This window comes from Panthera uncia, chromosome D4 (assembly GCF_023721935.1).
Source record: "Panthera uncia isolate 11264 chromosome D4, Puncia_PCG_1.0, whole genome shotgun sequence".
NCBI lineage: Eukaryota > Metazoa > Chordata > Mammalia > Carnivora > Felidae > Panthera > Panthera uncia.
In genome coordinates, this window is record NC_064807.1 from 44,402,464 (window position 1) to 44,414,942 (window position 12,479).

Below are 12,479 nucleotides of genomic sequence, written 5' to 3' on the forward strand. Positions count from 1 at the left end.
GCTGGTTCTGCTGCCTTGTCTGCCTCAGCTTCTCCTTTCTCCCGTGCGTCTCCTTTCTCCCGTGCGTCTCCTTTCTCCCATGCTTCTCCTTTCTACAGCTGTTGTGCCCTTTGCTGACTCTGCCCCACCTTTGCTTCCCCTCTTTCACTGCTGATTCTGCTGCTTATCTCCTGATTCTACCTCTGATTATCCTTCTCCTACTGATGCTTTTCCTTTTACTCAGTCTGCTTCTCTGGCTGCTGATGCTGATTTCCCTTCTGCTACATATGTTGATCCGGCTGCTTTTGCTTTTCTCCTTGCTCTTTAACCTTTATACACATCATTTCCGGCTTCCTTCAGACTTCACTTTTACGTGGCCCTTCATGGCTCCTCAAACCCTGACTGTGCCTTATGGCTCCACTCATACCTGCTCCAGTGTCTCATCATTTCAGTTGCAAATTAACCCGCCCCTGGGGGAACAAAACAAGAGTATGTTAAAGCCATAGCCCCATGCCATAGATAGCTGGTTGGCCTATGGATGAGCTGTGACGGAAGGCACTTCCCTCTGGAGCTGTCAGCCGTGGCACAGGCTGGAGAGTGAAAGTGGCAAGTCACATGGTACACAGCACGACCACTGTGGGCCACAGGGATGGAAGGACTTCACGGCCACTAGAAGGGACTATGCCTGACGAGGCAGTAATGACCTCCTCTTCTGGAAGTAGATTGGGGAGTGACTAATGGCGCAGGAACGTGGACGAGTCACTCTTTTTAGAAAGCTGGATGAAAAGACAAAGAGCGTATGGAGGACGGTCAAGTAGTGACGTGGACTATTTCTGTCCAGACAAGAGGGAAAAACCAGAGGCAAGTGAGGAGGAGAAGAGCAGAGGAAGCAGGGTTTTGTAACGGAGGGGGTTGAGACTGAGAGCACAGAACTGAAGGACCGACCATAGTTGAACATGTGATACCAGATCCTTTGGCACTGGAAGAAAAGGAAAGCTGGCATTTCTGCCTCTCATGATGCTGCCGAAGCATTTTACTAGTATTTCCCTTTCTGTTGCAGGTCCTGAGTCTGTGCCTCCTTCCCTTCTCAAAGTCGTGATGAAACCCATCGCAGCTGTTGGAGAGAGCTACCAGTTCCCCCCCGTGAGCTGGGCCGCGCTCCTCTCGCCACTCATGAGGCTAAACTTCGGTAAATATCAAGTGTTTTCAGGCCTTCGGACTCCGCTTTTAGGACATGACCTGAAGAGAAAAGTAGATTCTGGGTCGCGAGTGACGGAGGCCGCAAAGAGACCTTTGCGATCGTGAGGTCCATCGGCTTGGGTGACCGTCTGGGCTCCTTTCCCTGAGTCACTTTATAGGTGGCTGAGGCCGAGGGGGAGGAGTTCCAATGACACGGGCCACACGCGCTCACCGAAACGAGACTGGATGGAGGCGGGCCCGTTGCTGGGCCGCGTGGCACAGGTCGCAGAGAGAGCCCGGTTTGATGGTCATCAGACCGCGTTTTCGGAGCTCTGGGATTCAAGGAAGCCCCCCTGGGGGAGGGTGGATTTGTTCTCTGTTGCTGTGGTAACAGACCTGGCAGCCTGAAGCAGCTTGAAGCTGTACAGATGTATCGGCTTGGAGTTCTGTGGACCCGAGGGCCATCGTGGCTTCCGCTGGGCCAAAATCAAAGTATCGGCAGAACAGCATCCTTCCCTGGATGCCCTGGGGAGCGCTACGGCCTGAGCGATTTCGTCCCCCCCAAAACTCACGTGTCGACATCCTGATCCCCGGTGTGATGCTATTGGGAGGTGGCGCTTGGGGAGGTGATCAGGTTGTGACTCTGGAGCCCTCGTGAACAGGATTGTTGCCCTTTATAAAAGAGGCCCCACCGCGCTCCCTTGCCCCTTCCACAGTGCGAGGACATGGCTAGAACTGGCCGTCGGCAGCCGGGAAAGCGGTCCCACCCAAGCCCAGCATGTTGGCACCCTGATCTTGGGCTGCCAGCTGCCAGGGCTGTGAGAAATCAGTTTCTGTGGTTTATAAACCACCGAGTCTGTGATGTATTGGGATAGCAGTCCGAACAGAGTGAGACAGGGAGAATCCATTTCTTTCCCGCTTCTAGAGGCTGCCCACGTGCCTTGGCTTGCCATCCCCCGTGCTTCATCTGCAGAGCCCGCGTGGGAGGGCCGAAGCCTTTTCACGCTGTCCCCTTTCCGGTTCTCTACAACCAGGAAGGGTTTTCCGCATCAAAGACTCGTGTGATTCATGGGTCCCTTTGCACGGTCCAGGGTAACCTCCCCATCTCTCGTCTTTATTCCCAATCACATCTGAGAAGCTCCTTTGCCAAGCAAGGCAACATGTTCCCAGGTTCCAGGGATTAGGATGTAGGCATCTTTGAGGGACGTTATTCTGTCTACCACAGATTCTTTGTGATGAGAGGCAGAGGGAATGCACACCCCAGCAACCTCTTTTGTGGAGTTAGTATATGCACATTTAATCCCATGTACATCCCCCCCCACCCCCGGCCCCGATCTCAAGAAAAAGTGGCATTGGTCGGGGGGTGGGGGGGGGGACAATTTTTTAACAATGCTATAATATCCTGTGTGTGTGTATGTGTGTGTTTGTGTGTGTGTGTTTGCCTACTGTTTACGGTGCTCACGATATACAAAACGCCTCATAAACCATAATTTATATGCAGCTGAGAGGTTGCTCAAAGATGATTCTGACTATGTACAGTTTTTCACTTAAATGCTTTCAGTTGAACCTAATACCTGTGTAAGATATGACGTCACCGATACCGTGTTTCTGGAGATTTCATTAAAAATTGTGTTCTCCTGGGGCGCCTGGGTGGCTCAGTCGGTTGAGCGTGCGACTTCGGCTCAGGTCAGGATCTCGCAGTTTGTGAGTTCGAGCTCCGCATCCGGCTCTGTGCTGACAGCTCAGAGCCTGGAGCCTGTTTCAGATTCTGTGTCTGCCTCTCTCTGCCCCTTCCCCGCTCTGTCTCTCTCTGTCTCTCAAAAATTAAAAAAAAAACAAAATTGTGTTCTCCTGAGCCTCCCCCTACTTTTGTGTGCTGTATTAAAATGTTTATGTTTTAGTAAAAATCCTTAGAAAAAAGAAGAAAAGGCGTTGGGAAAATACATGTGCTGATGGGGATCAGGCTACTAAAAGGACTCGATCACTGGGGAATGTGGCAACATTTTTAAGTCCTTCCAGACCTAAACGGATTTTTCTATGAGCTGAATGCAAGGTAGAAGGAGAGGAAAACAGAGGCAAAGAGTTTTAGCTCGTGTTTTCTCAAATTTTTCATGGTATTTGATTATTTAGTTTTCTTTTTTTTTCTTTTATTTTTATTTACTTATTTATTTATTTTGAGAGAGAGAGCACGAGTGGGGCAGGGGCAGATGGAGAAGGAGACACAGAATCCAAAGCAGGCTCCAGGCTCTGAGCTGTCAGCACAGAGCCCGACGTGGGGCTCGAACCCACAAACCATGAGATCATGACCTGAGCCGAAGTCAGATGCTTAACTGATTAAACCATCCAGGCAGGCGCCCCTTGATTATTTAGGTTTCTTGGGACACCAGAAGAGAAATTTCCCAAGCTAGATCATGGCCCTTGCCAGTTCCAAGGCTTAACCTGCTGCTGCCTGTGGGCACATTCTTTGACTCACAATGAAAAGGTCACTTGAAATACTTTTCGGTTTACTCACGTTCTATTGCTTGTAGATGTCACCCAAGCAGAGGCTTTGATTTAAGACATGGAAGCCTGAAAAGGAATCCGAGAAGGAGCTGTGTTACCAATACTCTCTTCTTCTCTTTCAGGAGAAGAAATACAGCAGCTGTGCCTGGAAATTATGGTGACGCAGGCGCAATCATCCCAGAATGCAGCTGCGCTGTTGGGACTGTGGGTGATGCCACCACTGATCCACAGTCTGAGTGTATGTAGCAATTAAGGGTGTTGGGCAACAGGAGGATCTGGTTCTTTGGGGAGAGATTAACGTTCATCTGGGCGTATGTTCTCAAAGTCAAGGGTGGCCAGATGTGATTTTGTAAACATTGGGGGCTTGGCAATGGCTGGCCAGCAGATGGGAAGATTGTGATGCAGAACTCTGCCCCAGCCGTCGACATTCATGCTTTCAGCTCCCCTTGATTATGAAAAAGGAAAATATGGTCAGAGATACGAAGTTCCTTTGTCAAGATCCTCCAGCTAGAAAGTGATGGAGTTATGAGAGCCTAGGTTTATTTATATACCTATATCATATAAATGATATTCACTGGTTTTGGTTTTGTTTGTTTCTTTTTGAGAGAGAGAGAAAGAGAGCGAGCATATGCATGTGAGTAGGGGAGGGGCAGGGGGAACAGAGAATCCAAAGCGAGCTCTGTGCTGATGGCAGAGAGCCCGATGCGGGGCTCGAACTCATGAACCACAAGATCGTGACCTGAACCAAAGTTGGATGCTCAACCAACTGAGCCACGCTGGTGCCCCTGATATTTAGGAGGTATTAAGAAACAGGCAAATCCAATATGATCCCTCCCTTTCACAGAAAAGACAGCAATTCAGGTGAGCCTTGAAGACTTGGTAGGATCTCATCAAGCATCAAGTTAGAGGCACGGGGCACGTAGGTGGGAGGGTGTAGAAACATCTCTGCCAGCGTGCTGGGCTTGAACAAAGCGCTGAGGAAGAAGTGACCTAGCCTGGTATCTACGACAGAAAGAGGGAGCCAGCACCTTCCAGGGTACAGGCCAAGGGTAAGTAGGAAGAATGGGATAAGATGGCTTAAAGAAAAGCAATTAGCAAATTGTATAATTTTGAGTATATTCTAAGGTGGGACAAGGAAAACCACACTCCATGATCCCTTAGAGGTTTACCAATTGATCGTAAGTTAAATGACCTCATCATTGTTACTCTTTTATTCGGGAGGCTTTAGTTCTTTGAGAATTTGGCCAAGCTCTTGTATTAGTTCCTCAGTCTTTTAACTTCAGTTCCTGTTGGGTACTTTCTTTCTTTTAAGCTCCGCTTCGTATTCTAATTCTCTTCCACTGAAGGGAGACGTGACTGAGGTCTGCATCCTTTGCGTCAGCAGCTGTCATGAGCTGTCTGCTCCAAGCACGTGCCGTGTAGCCGCCATTACTGAGTAGTGGCCACGTACCTGCGACTTGTAAGCACTCAGTGAGCACTTCCTGACCTCAGACTGAATCTGTCTTCGACCCTGACACACCAGTGTTGTTTATACATCTTTGAGTTAGAATTTATATTGCATAACATATGGCTATTTTAAATGTACAGTTTGATGGGTTCTGGTACATTTGTACATTTTTATCCATCACCGATAATACTTCCATCACCCCCAGAAAGTTCATCGTGCCAACCTGGAGACAATCCCCGCTCCCAGTCTGAGACCCAGGCTACTGCTGATCTCCTTTTAGTCTCTATAATTTTTCCTTTTTTTTTTTTTTTAAAGGAAGAAGGAGAGCGCATGAATGGGGGAAGGGGGGTGGAGGAGAGAGAGAGAGAGAGAAAATCCCAAGCAGGCTTCACACCCAGTGCAGAGCCTGATGTCGGGCTCTTACGACTGTGAGATCATGACCTGAGCCAAAATCAAGAGTTGGACCCTTAACCAACTGAGCCACCCAGGTGCCCCTCTAATTTTTCCTTTTTTAAACAACTTTCATACAAACTTAAATTTCATGTAAACTTTAGAAATTCTTTAGAGTGGAATCATACAATATGAAGTCTTTTGTGCCCAGCTTAGTCCACTTGTGAGAAGTAGATTTTATTGTTTCCAGTTTACAGGTTGACAAACTGAGGCAAATTGGGATCAAACGAAGTTTATGTAGCTAATATCTGGGAGTGAGTCTGGCTGACTCCAAAGTCCGTGTCTCAGACACTGTTCTATTAACTCCTCTTTCCTTTTGAACCAGGTAGAACTTGAACAGCCTGTTTTGTTTACCTCAAAAATCTTTCTAGAATTCAGTTATCCTTCCACTTCTCTTTCAGATCTGTGTTACTTTTTTGCATTTGTCTTTGAGAATGGACTTTTCTTAACATCGTTGTTAATTAACAAATTAAGTCGGTGAATTCATTTTCTTAATTATATACCTTGTCTTTTTAAAAAAACGATCGGAGGGCGCCTTGGTGGATCCGTTAGTTAAGCGTCCGACTTTGGCTCAGGTCATGATCTCATGAGCCTGGGGTGAGTTCGAGCCCCACCTAAGGCTCTGTGCTGATAGCTCGGAGCCTAGAGCCTGCTTCAGATTCTGTGTCTCCCTCTCTCTGCCCCTCCTTTGCTCTCACTCTGTGTGTCTCTCTCTCCCTCAAACATAAACAAACATTAAAAAAAAAAAAAATTAACAGTTCCCAAAGGCTTAAGATGACAATGTTATCCTTGAATCACATAATCTTTGGAACTAGTTTTTAACCACAGATAATTTCAGGATTCTCCATATTGTAACTGGAGCCTGGCCTAAAAATCATAGGGTGTTGCAAAAAAGATACATATTGTGTTTATCTGCAATCATCAGAAAGTTAAGCGGTGTTTTCTTTCATTAACATTGTTGCAAGTAGTTTCTTTCTGCACTGGTATTGCTAAAAGTTGCTATTTTAAATCCTCTCTGCAGCACTAATTTAGGACAACTATGCCAGATTAAGTTGTTTCATACTGGTTTAGGGGTTCCATTTTCACTCCTCAGTAGGTGTTCTGTATTTCTCATATGCTTCTTCACTCATTAATTCACCCAGTTCTGAAGGATTACTGAGTGTTATCTTGATCAGCCAACCATCTTCATACCAAGATTTGTTGACAAGTCCTGTATTTTCTGCAAAAGCTTCATCAATTTCAGTTACTTGTCCTGATAGAGAATAGAGTTCACGAGCAGCTTGCACACTTTCCAAAGCACCAAACTCTTCTTGTTCAATCTTGTCCCCACTTCAGGCACGCGACCGTAAACAGCATCTCACAAAGTTTCCTGTGCAAAACTGCTGATTCTCACTGTTCCAATGCCATTTTCTGTTGTTATGCATTCATGTTTATCTGTGGATTTACACGCCGACAGCGGAACGGAGCAGGTGCTCCAGTCGGCGCCCGCCCTCAGCCCCCAGGGCCAGGACAGACCTCATGCTCTGCCCGTTTCGAAGAATTTTTGAAGCCTCCTCTCTTAACGTCTCTGACACAGAGCTCTTTTCAACCATGTGCCTTTCCACCCCTCATGACCTCCAGCATGCCACGGTCAGTTCTACATGTTCAGCTGCTCCTCTTTGGTCAAAAATGGTTCTGGCATGCCAGTTCTCCTTATCTCCTTACGCTTCCTAGAAGAAATTAATAATATCAGATACTCTGGCCAGTCGATTTCCTGCAGATGAAGCTTTCATGTCCAGGATTTATTTTATTATTATTATTTTTTTTTTTGCCAGAGAATGTGACCTTTTAAGACTAAATAGCAACTGTCAAGTACTTTCAGAAGTTAGCATTTTATTCCCCTCCCCAAAACAATCCAGGGCTTAAGCTGAGTGGTTCCCAGATGGATTGGCAGATACCGTATATACACAAGTTGCCTTGGACCACAGGTCACTGCGGTGGCTACAATCGCAGGCAGCGGTGGCCCACTGGACCATGAAGCTGGGGGGAAATGAGGGGCAGGGAAGTAACCTTGAACCTTTCATCTCTCAGTGTGCCCTCAAACACAGGGGTGACCTTGAGGTTTTAAACCCTGCAAGCCCAGACTTGGCCCGTTTCTTCCTGACCTCTTTTGGTTTGCTTCCAGTTGAACGTCAAGAAATACCTCCTGGTTTCTACACCTCTGTGGATAAAACACGTCTCAGACGAACAGATGGCGGGTTTTGTTGAAAACTTAATGGTGGCGGTGTTTAAAACGGCTTCCCCACTTCCCAATCCCGAGTTATGCATGAGTGCCTTACAGGGCCTGAGTCAGGCCATGAAACTGCCCAGCCCTGCCCACCACCTCTGGAGTCTGCTCTGCGAAGCCACCGGGAAGATTTTTGACCTTCTGCCAAAGAAGATTCGGGTGAGGAACAAAAATATTTACATTCCTGACCATTTATGTTTGGGATTTTTTTTAAGCCCTTTTGGCAAAGCAGGGAGGTGTATGTTTTAAGAATGTGGTGGGAAGGCTAGGAAGAAAATAACCGCATTTTGCACTAAGAATGTGTTTGCTTCCAAGATCTAAATTGAGGTTGAATATTTAGAACCAACGTTTTGAGCAAGCTTAGAAACGGGTTAACCAGTGCTACACCAGGAAATATGCGGCCAGGCCTTTTACCAGATGCCTGTAGGAGACGAACAAGCACAGAAACCCTTACGCGTTAGACCTGGAGAATCTCTGAGCATGTTGTCCAATATATGACTTATATCAAGTGATGCCATATATTTCTGAATTATTTAACTTCTTTGCAGCTTTGCGAAGAAGTTAAAAATCTGTGTGGAATGATGGATTCTGATAAGGAGAAAAAAGTACAGCCGAACAAAATAATAGGAAAGATTGTGTCGTTGCTGCTGTTTTAAAGTAAGCTCTATGCGCAACGTGGGGCTTGAACTCAAGACCCTAGGTCAAGGGTCATGTGCTCTACTGACTGAGCCGGCCAGGTGCCCCGGAAAGATGGGTTTTTTTAGTGCCAAAAACTGGCCATATGTTCTGGTTTGATTAAAATCTCAGAGACTGCTGTTCATGGAGATAAGCAAATCTAATAATTTGTCAGAACATTGAGAATATACCTGTTATCTTACGTTGTATTTTGACCTGCTTGTGATTTTTCCTTACCAGAGAAATGATCTAGAGCTATATATCAGTGTAGCAAAATGCCTCTCAGAAATGACAGATGATGAAGCCAATCGAGTTGCCCAGATTACTGAGGTAATAACATATCTCTGTATTTATTTCCATTATTGAAGCGGGACTTACAGTTGAAGAGATGGTTTATCCTTTTTGATTGAAGCTACTTTTGCCTCTTCTTTCTTACTGGATAATTTCAGGAAACTATCCCTGCTTCACTGTGGGGTCTCATGTTCAGCCTCATGGAATGGATGGATAGATGGATGAATGGCTTTTTAACCTACCTAATCCCACTTTGTCAAGAACATTTTAGTGTCACCTGTGGGCAAACGTAAGCGCAGGGCAACGTCTTCAATACCAAATCCAGAAGCACGGGAATATTCTGGCTGAAAAGCTTGCGGTGCGCGGAAACCATGAAGTAGTCTTGTTTTTAAATTTATTTTCTCTCACCTGGTACTTATCCTTTTGTAATGAAGAAAGGTGGCTAATTGAAAAACAAGCACCATTAGCACGGACACAGCTAATGAACAAGTGCTCCTGGTACCCACACCCAAAGGATGAGTGAGTAACATACCAATAAAGTTGCCACATTTAGTTAGCATGATAGATGTCTTATTAGATTTGAATTGCCTGTAAACAATGATTTTTTTTTTTTTAGTATAAGTATATCCCAATGGACATACTTATTCCAATGGCAACCCTGCATACCAGGTAATAGCAAAGGTCTAGAGAATTATGGGCCCTTATCCAGCTGGTGGACCTCTTACCATTTATTTCGCTCAAGATGGCAGGTTCAGTTGAATCCTTGAATTTCTGCATCGTGTAGCACTGATTCTCAAAATGGGGTCCCTTGGACCCAGCAGCATAAGCCTGGGAGCTGACTGGAAATGAAAATTCTAGAGTCCCACTTCAGGTCTGCTGAGTCAGAGATGGGGCCCAGGAGTGTGATTTTTCAACAGTCCCTCCAGGTGATTGTGCTGCATCCTGAGGTTTGAGAACCCCTGCTAGACCATTTGGAATATCAGGTTTTGGAGATGAGTTGAAGCAAGGATGAGCACTATGAGGAAACTCGTGAGAGAAGGAACTATAGAGCCTCACCGGTCGGGTTTGAAATCCAGCTCTGTAATTTACTAGCAGTGTGACCTTGGTCACGTTTCATAACCTGCCTCAGTTTCCACATCTACGAAAGAAAGATAATAACACCTACCTCCTGGAGTTAGATTTAGAGTTACAATGACTTAATCCATGTTAAGTTCTTGGAAACGTACCTGACCCGAGGCGAGCACTCAGTAATTATTCATTATCCTAATTATCACATTCGTGTAATCTATTACATCCTGTTATTATGATATTCGTGTAATATAGTTGGAAGTAATGCATGTAATTTACTTCGCGGTACCTAGAGCCAAAGGTTGCTGTGGTACTCACCTGGGTTCTTAAAGTACCAGTTAGAACATTTTCACGTTCTAGCGAAAATAAGTTCTATTATTCAATAGTGTTCTGAGGTCCCCAAAAGTGTGTTTTACCGAGATCCGTGCTTTTTACTCATTTCTGGAAGGAATGGAGGTTAGAATAAGGCAATGGTGAAGAGCTCAGACCTCCTGGTTTCACTTCTCACTCTGCCAATGTAGCCACGTGACCTTAACTGAGCAAGTTACTTAACCTCTGTGCTTCCGAAGGGCAGGATGATGGTAGTCGTCTGCATCGGGTGGTGTGAAAATTAAATGGTCAATACAGGGCTTCTTGAACTTGCTGGTCTCAGGAGTACTTCAGTGTCTTAAAAGTTGTTGAGGATTCCATAGGGGTTTGATTTAAATGGTCCTCTCTTTCAGTAAATCCATTGCATCTCAGTATAAATAAGAATTTTTGAAAACAAAATGAAAAAGTGACATTGTTTTACATTTTTTGCCAATCTGTTTCCTCCGTCTGGCCTCTCCTCGAAATTTGTTTAATGTTGACTTCTCCTGGCTGCTGCTTCACTTAATCTGTTGCATTGTTGTTTTGGTGAAGTATGGGGGGGAAATGTAGCCTCATAGAAATAATGTCGGTAGAAAAGGGAACAGTGTGTCAATAGTTACAGATAATTATGGATTTTTTTTTTTTTTGATGTTGCAACAAAACTCAACAAACCGTGTTTTCTTCGGGGTAGTTGCAGGGTGTAGAATGTGAATTCATGTCAGTGAACTTGACATACTCTGCTATATTAAAATCCATCGGTCTGTCTTGCACTGTGGGTCTTCTCCCCAACGTACGATATTACAAAATCATTTGGAAAATACCGAATCACTGAGTCTTGAAAATCCTCCACACGTTGACCCATTTCATTATTCCGTATCAAAACATCACATTGGTTAAAATCCTCAGAAAAGCCTTTTATGCATTGTGAAGCTGCTAACTCATCGTAGCAAATACAGATTTTCCAAAAATCAGATTTTCACGTGAAAGCTCAGGTTTTATCATTGGCAACAAATACTGCCAAGTATTTCCTCGAAGCGACAGGCCCACTTTCTTCGACTGAAAACAACAACGACAATAATCTGTTAAATACTCAGTCTGAATAACCATAGTTTGTCCATCCTTCGTCCTTGCAGGTCAGTGGTGTTCCATAAAAAACTGGCCGTTTTGAGTTCACAGCGCAAACTCGCAAGTGTTTTCCCTGGAGACAACCCTCCTACTTGGGTATGCAGCAGAAAGCCCTTCTGCGGACTTCCTGTTTTATACAGGCTATTAAAAAGATGTGTACTCAAGGGCAAAGGTGTGATGAAACCAATAATTGTCATTGTTTACAAGAGCATTTTAAATAAAACTTGGTTTTTAAAAAGTTGCAAGTAGCAGCGACAAATACAGCAACTGTTACTGGAGTTTGGGCACTAGTGTGAATATAGTTTGACCCCACGGACCCTTTAAAAGGGTCTTGGGGTCCCTCAGAGGTCTGGGTACCACACTTTGTGACCTGCTGAGTTAATACACGTTAATGGTGCCTGGCACGTGAGTACTGTGTTTGTTAGTTGTCGTTATTATTATTTGTGTGTTCTTACAAAATATCACCACCGATCAACCCCTGAAATCACTTACGGTTTTTATGAGAAAACGGGAGGTGACGTTACAACCTTCCGTCTGTACGTACACTTTAAAATCTAGCACACGAGGCAGATAGGTCACACGCTGCAGGAAACGAACAGTTTTAGCATTCGGAATAATAACCCACTTTAAACTCACCCTTTCTGCTTTGCCCTTGCCTCGAGGTTTCATAATGACTTCAGCTAATTTAATAGTAACAGAACAGTTTGCTTTTTTGCAGAGCAGCGTAGAAAAGGCTGCCTTTGTCAGACTGTACTTGGTCTCTCAAGGACGATTCCCCTTGACGGGCTTGACTGATATACTCAGCGTTGCTATGCAGCACCGTGAAAAAGACACACTAGCTTGGATGGTACTGCACGGTTTATACCAAGCCCGGATTGTGAGCCATGCCAACACAGGTAAGGCCGGCCCGGGGCGAACAGCAGAAACCGAAAGATCTGCCTGCCTACCTTCCCCTTTGAGCTATAATTATTTCCTCCACTTCAAAACTAGGTTAATGCTTCTTGACACAGGAGAGCTCTGGTTACCCCCCCCCCCCCCCCCCCAAAGAAGAGCACCTTAAGTGGAAAGACCTGTTCCAGCTCCCAACCCCCACCTCGGAGATAGAAATGGATTCTGCTGGTGACTTTCATATTGTCTTTAGCCCTCCGG

The 12,479-nt window shown here is 45.3% G+C and overlaps 1 protein-coding gene across 1 annotated transcript in view; it reads left to right on the forward strand.

Moving 5' to 3' along the window:
- Window positions 1–12,479, forward strand: part of FOCAD (focadhesin) — a 313,963-nt gene that overhangs the window by 287,268 nt on the left and 14,216 nt on the right. Inside the window, exons 36-40 of the mRNA XM_049635278.1 lie at window positions 1,040–1,168; window positions 3,783–3,898; window positions 7,722–7,982; window positions 8,739–8,828; window positions 12,049–12,226. Of these exons, the coding sequence (XP_049491235.1) occupies window positions 1,040–1,168; window positions 3,783–3,898; window positions 7,722–7,982; window positions 8,739–8,828; window positions 12,049–12,226 (774 nt within the window). The remainder of the gene's footprint in view (window positions 1–1,039; window positions 1,169–3,782; window positions 3,899–7,721; window positions 7,983–8,738; window positions 8,829–12,048; window positions 12,227–12,479) is intronic.